General features: G+C 45.5%; 1 protein-coding gene across 4 annotated transcripts in view; it reads left to right on the top strand.

The window, feature by feature from the left end:
* LOC109042643 (facilitated trehalose transporter Tret1) overlaps nucleotides 1-5,955 on the top strand; it is a 37,061-nt gene extending 31,106 nt beyond the window's left edge. For all 4 annotated transcript variants that reach the window (XM_019059520.2, XM_019059522.2, XM_019059519.2 and 1 more), the window contains exon 4: nucleotides 4,173-5,955. In XM_019059520.2, the coding sequence (XP_018915065.2) occupies nucleotides 4,173-5,230 (1,058 nt within the window). In that variant the 3' untranslated portion in view covers nucleotides 5,231-5,955. The remainder of the gene's footprint in view (nucleotides 1-4,172) is intronic.
* Nucleotides 5,956-6,000: the final 45 nt, after the last annotated feature.

Raw genomic sequence — 6,000 nt, 5'->3', positions numbered from 1 at the left:
TCGTGGTTGCCGGGGGGGGGGGGGCATCTCTGGATTAGGGCCTCTTGGTTGCCAGGGGGGGCAGCCCCGGTGCGGGGCCTTTTTGTTAACGGGGTGGCAGCCCCGGGATCGGGCCTCTTGGTTGCCAGGGGGGTCGCCCCGGTCCAGGGCCGTTTAGTTGGCAGGGGGGGCAGTTCCAGGTTAGTGCCTCTTGGTAGCCAGGGGGCAGCCCCGGTGCAGGGCCTCTTGGTTGCCAGGGGGGGCAGCCCCGGGTTATTGTCTATTGGTTGCCAAGGGAGGCAGCCCCGGTCCAGGGCCTCTTGGTTGCCAGGGGGGCAGCCCCGGGTTATTGTCTATTGGTTTCCAAGGGGGGCAGCCCCGGTCCAGGGCTTCTAGGATGCCGGGGGGGCAGCACTGAATCAGGGCCTCTTGGTTGCCAGGTGGGGCAGCCCCGGTCGAGGGCCTCTTGGTTGCCAGGAGGGGCAGGACAGTGCCCGAATGACATTGCTGCAATTTGTACCCTATTGCAGAAAGTCAATGAGTCGCCTTCAAATGGGCGGGTATGCAAAATCACTGCCGGGACGCACGAATAGTGGTATCAGAATTTCGCATTAAGTTTACGGATTGATTTGAAGGCGCTCTTCTATATTCATTGTAAGTGACCTTGTACAATGATGTTGACCAAAAAGTTTATAATTTTGGGTTTTAAATCGAGCCGCATAATCGATAAATGCCGAGGACTATTATTTTGAAAAAATAATACGATTGTTTTTGGTCTCTACGTCTTATTTCAAAGGAGAGAGCTCAGGCGCTTGGATCAGATTGTGTATTTTAAGGCCCATGGCTCGGTCATCGTATTCTGAAGCGAAACTGAAAGAGTTACCGTTTACATGATCGCAAGTTACGGAAAAGCGGTTGTGAATATAAATTGTTTCGCACGGATAAAAACAGCTTTCGTTGAATAACTGTGAATAATCAAAATTGAAGAAAAGGTACTTTGTTCACTGGTCCATCAGGAGAGCGTAAAGCATGGATGGATGGAGCATCGATGACCAACTAAATCTTTTCTGGTGAGGAATTTTCTTCATGAAACCCTTTTTTCAGTCTTTAAATGATCCAAATCCACCAACAAGTTTAAAACACTAATTGTAAAAATGCGTATCTCCTGATGAAGTGTGGATTTTTAGTGTCAAAAACGCGAATCTCGGCATTTCTGCCGTATTTTCTAACAGTTCGAGAAATTATTGAAACTGCTGATTGAGTTTGAAAAAACATCTTATTCTTGCCATCCTCAAGAATTATTACCCTTCTATCGACAATAAAGAGGAATGCAGACAGTTTTTTTTACTCTCCTGGAAAATCGTGTTTTCCGAGATTCGCACTTCTGCACTTTCACCATCGATAAAGTGCTTTAGTATTGTTTAATTAACATTTGCACAGGCAGTGATTGTGATTGTTCAGTCAGTAATTTTTTTTCTCATTAATTTCTTCACAAACATTCTCAGGTATATGTGTTGCAGGCAATTAGCAATCGCCGGCAAATTGCAATCTATTCGTGTTTAATCAACAAATTAAATCGTTTTAAAGTGAAAAAACGAGATTGAAAGTAGGGATTATTATGCTTTGCATTCGAACATACGTTCGCCCCTTCTGCTTGGATACATGGTGCCAGCTAGCACACTCGCGAGTTCGTGAAATGTCATCAATAATCTGTGTTAGGTTCGGTTAAGCAACTAAACTAACTCCTTGGCAAAGCGGAGAGTATCGCTGGATTTGAAGGCGTTCCAAGCTGAGGTCGTGCCTTCAATTTCTCCGCTAAAGAAACCTTTACTATATCGATGTTATCGTAATTACAATTTGACGAATTGACAAGTACGGAGCTTGCAAATTGCCGGCGATTGCTGACTGCCTGCGACATATACACTGATAAAGATTTCAGAGATATTTATTTCCATCTTGATGTTTAGATTTACTTTTCTCTGTTGTAATCAGCATGTGTGTTTCTTTTTTGTTTCTGGTGCATTCCTCGGAATTCTTGGATTCAACAATCGATGATCTTCCTGGACAACGCAAATCGTCAATTAAAAAAGTTGGATCGTTCAATTAAACGATTTAACTTGATTCACTTAACTGAATCTTTAAACCAACTGGAAACTCAAATTTACCACAAATCCTACTCAACCGAAAACCTGATCTAACCCTGCAAACCAAAACTTTACTCAACCGGTGATCTTACCCACCAGAAACTCAAATCAATCGACCAATCGTCCGGCCGAATTTTACTTAACCGGAAATCGACAACCGTAAACTCTACTCGACCGGAAACGTGCTCCAATCGAAAACTTGACCCAACTGGAAATTTGATCCAACCTGAAATCTGACCCATCCCAAAATTCCAATTCACTGAAACTGTAATCCATCCGTATTTGACGTGACCGGAAATTAACCCAACTGGAAACTGTTTCCAACCGGTAACGTGTCCCTGTCGAAAATTTGACTCGACTGAAAATTTGATTCGATCGGAAATCTGACCGACCGGAAACCACAATCAACGGGATTCGTTATCCACCCGAAATTTCATTTGACCTGAAATCGAAAATCTTAATTTCTACTCGACCGGAAATGTGCCCCAATCGAAAACTTGACTCGACTGGAAATCGACCCGACCGGAAATGTGTTCCAACCCAAAATTTGGTTGTTCTCGGATGGAGAGTAACCAATTTCAATACCAATATATCATTGATTTTCCTAAATAATCGCAAAAATTCGATATAAGCGATTGATATATCGACTCGTTAACGTTAAAAATTGATTCTACAAGAAAAAATACGTAGGTGTCGATGTACTACAGTCATATTTGGTGCATTTAGTCATCCATGAATCAAAAATGAACAATTTCAATCTCAAAAAATCGTCGATTTTCCTTAAAGAATCTTAAAAAATCGATATAACCGATTGATTTATCGAATCGTCAACATTAAAACTCGATTTTGCGTGTAAAAATACGTAGGATCCGGTGTGTATAACATGTGTAAACAACGATAACAACCCCGTGGACACATCAATTCAACAAGAAAATAGCGAAAAATAAGGCCGGGGTTTGACCCCTTTGCCCACCCGCAACTCGAAAACGGTTCGTATACTCATCTTGAAATTTTTTCCTGAGTTTTCTGTTATTATAAGCTTCCACTTGAACCTTGGTTCGTGGTCGAATCGAATACCGAAAAAGGGGCGAAAATCAGCCCTCATTTTGGGAGGCTCTTTGCACCAAAATCCGCACAACCGTTTTCTTGTAAAAAATTAAATTGCCCAGTTAAATTTGGCAGTAGCTCACGTGGCTTGGTTTCAGTCCAGACAGAGCACCTATATAAGGAGAGCACGGACATGTCGGTAATTTTGGAAGTTTGGTCATGGAGCTTGTAGGACCCAACAGGGAAGCCAACCTGTGCACTAAATTATCCAAAATGATTTATTATTACTTTTACGACCCGTTGTTTGTAAAGCACGGATTTGACTTACTCTCAGCATAATTTACTGATTTTTGCAGAGGGTCGCTCAGTTTTGAACATTCTTGGCCATTTTGATGTGACATTGGAATCTAAATGTCGGCAGCGGTATGTTTCTAGTGTTTCTAGTGTCAGGAGATTGGCTGCCCTTTTGGGCCCTAAGAGCTCTATATATGGACGTATTTATGCTAAAAGGAACTATGTGCATAGGGATAGCGTGTGACATAGTTCCTTTCAGCATAAATACATCCATATGTCGACATGTCCGTACTCTCCCCACATGGACCCCAGTCCAAAAAAATGACATGCGTATGACTCTTTGTCATAATGCTAGCTTATCTCTCCACACGGAGAAAAAAACTTCGTGCGTGGGACCCGAAGTTAAGGTCATATGGATCTCAGAAGTTTTCGGATCTCGCATCCGGAAACTTGAGATCCAGCTGCCGAAGTTCGGGTCAGACATCTGAAGTACTTCGATGCATACCGAAGGGTTCGGGTCACACATCTGAAGTACTCCGGTACGTACCGAAGTGCCGCAATGTCTGACCCGAACTTCAGTAGCTCGACCTCAAGTTTTCGGATGCGTGATCAGAAAATTTCAGAGATCCACATGACCTCACCTCCGTGTCCCATGCACGAAGTTTTCCTCTCCGTGCATGTTCTGATCGACTGTTGTCCTTCCAACAGGTCTAGAGGTGGCCGCCATCGTGTACCTGACCGAGACCTGCTCGAAGGAGCAGCGCGGCCTCCTCCTCTCGACGATCTCCCCGGCCTTCACGATCGGCGTCGTCGTTGCCTACGTCATCGGCGGCTTCCTCCCGTGGAACGTCGCCTCGGCCATCTTCGCCGCCGGCTCCTTCCTCTGCTCCCTCGGTCAGCTCTTCGGCGTGGAGTCCCCCGCCTGGCTCTACAAGCGCGGCCACACCGAGGCCTCCACACGCGCCCTCCAGAGACTCGGCCGCACCCAGGCCGGCATCCGCCAAGAACTCGAGCTCTTCAAACTCACCGTCAAAGAGCAGTCGCAGAAATTCCAGCTCCGGGAACTCCTACATCCGACAGTCTGGAAGCCGTTCATCATCATGACCATCTTCCACCTCATCCATTGCGCCACCGGTGTCCATCACATCGTCTACTACACAATCGACTTCATCAACCGTCTCGGCACCACGTACGACCCTCTCACCGTCTCCATCGCCATCTCCGTGGCGAGGACGATCGCCACGTGCACGATCGGGGTCTACTTCACGTCCTACGTCAAACGGCGCTTCGCTACGATTCTTTCAGGCACCTTGATGACGATTCTCTCGGTAGGGGCTGGGGTTTACGTCTACGTCTGGCGGGATACGGCCGTGGATCGTCGGCCCTTTCAATGGCTACCGGTGGCGTGTGTGATCGCCTACATCGTCATCGGCAGGGTCGGGGTGACGCCGCTGCCTTGGCTCATGTCCAGCGAGGTGTTCCCTCTCCGAGTCCGGGGCTCCATGTCTGGGGCTACTTTCGTCATCGGAACTGGCTCCATTTTCATTTCGATTAAAATGTACGAAGATCTGATCGCGGCTTTCCATATTTGGGGGCTCTTGTTCATATTCGGCACCGCCTGTTTTTCGGCCGTCCTCCTCGCTGTATTCGTCTTGCCGGAAACTCTGAATAAAACCTTGTATGAGATAGAGCAGTACTTTATGCCAAAGAAAGGGAAGAAATCTGGTGAGCAGGTAGATTCAACATCGCGAGGGGAAGTGTGTTGAGAGAATAATCAGCAGAGGCGAGGTGCGAATGATCGATTATTGATAGTTCCTTATTTGAAGCCGTGGTAAAGAATCGATTATTCAGGCATTCGTTGCGAACACCCTGTTTATCGATCATTTTCCATAGGTTTATATGGCAGGCCAATCGATACTAAAAACACGTGTCCCGAGGGTTTTATGAAGCCGGTACTAACGAGCAGATATACAGAAACATCCTAAAAAATGATCAGACGTTTAATTGCAAAAAAAGGGGGAAATTGAGTGTTAACGCAGCCGAAGATAGGAGAGACGTATTCAGGCCTCGTTTTTCAACCTCCTTCCCGAATTTGAGCGAAACTTTGTTGGCAACATAGGGCAGAGTATTGCTAGTTCACGCCTCGCGCCATCGCTCCTTCAATTTTGCGGATGCAACACGGACATCCGTCATGCACAAATAGTTGTATCTCTGCGCCGTCATCTACGCGAATCATTTCCCTTGATCTATTTACATGATGTGTTGGTTCCGTTTGTCTGATTTGTACCCGACTTGGGACTGCGTATACATAAAGTATTGAGCATCTAAGGGTTAAAATGCAAACGAAGTAGGAGTTTCGTTTATTCGACCCAGAGTGAACAGAAAGGAGATAACAGAAGGGCCGCTCATATTGCAAGATGTTCCAAAGAACCTGGTATTTTCATTGATTTTAAATTTTTTTTATAAAAAAATAAAATAATTTGAAGGAAAATTTCTTGTATGCTGTCATTTATTTCACGCCTATTTTTTATTGTTC

The sequence above is a fragment of the Bemisia tabaci genome, chromosome 4 (genome assembly GCF_918797505.1).
Source record: "Bemisia tabaci chromosome 4, PGI_BMITA_v3".
NCBI classification, from domain to species: domain Eukaryota; kingdom Metazoa; phylum Arthropoda; class Insecta; order Hemiptera; family Aleyrodidae; genus Bemisia; species Bemisia tabaci.
This window is presented reverse-complemented; position numbering and strand designations above follow the sequence as displayed.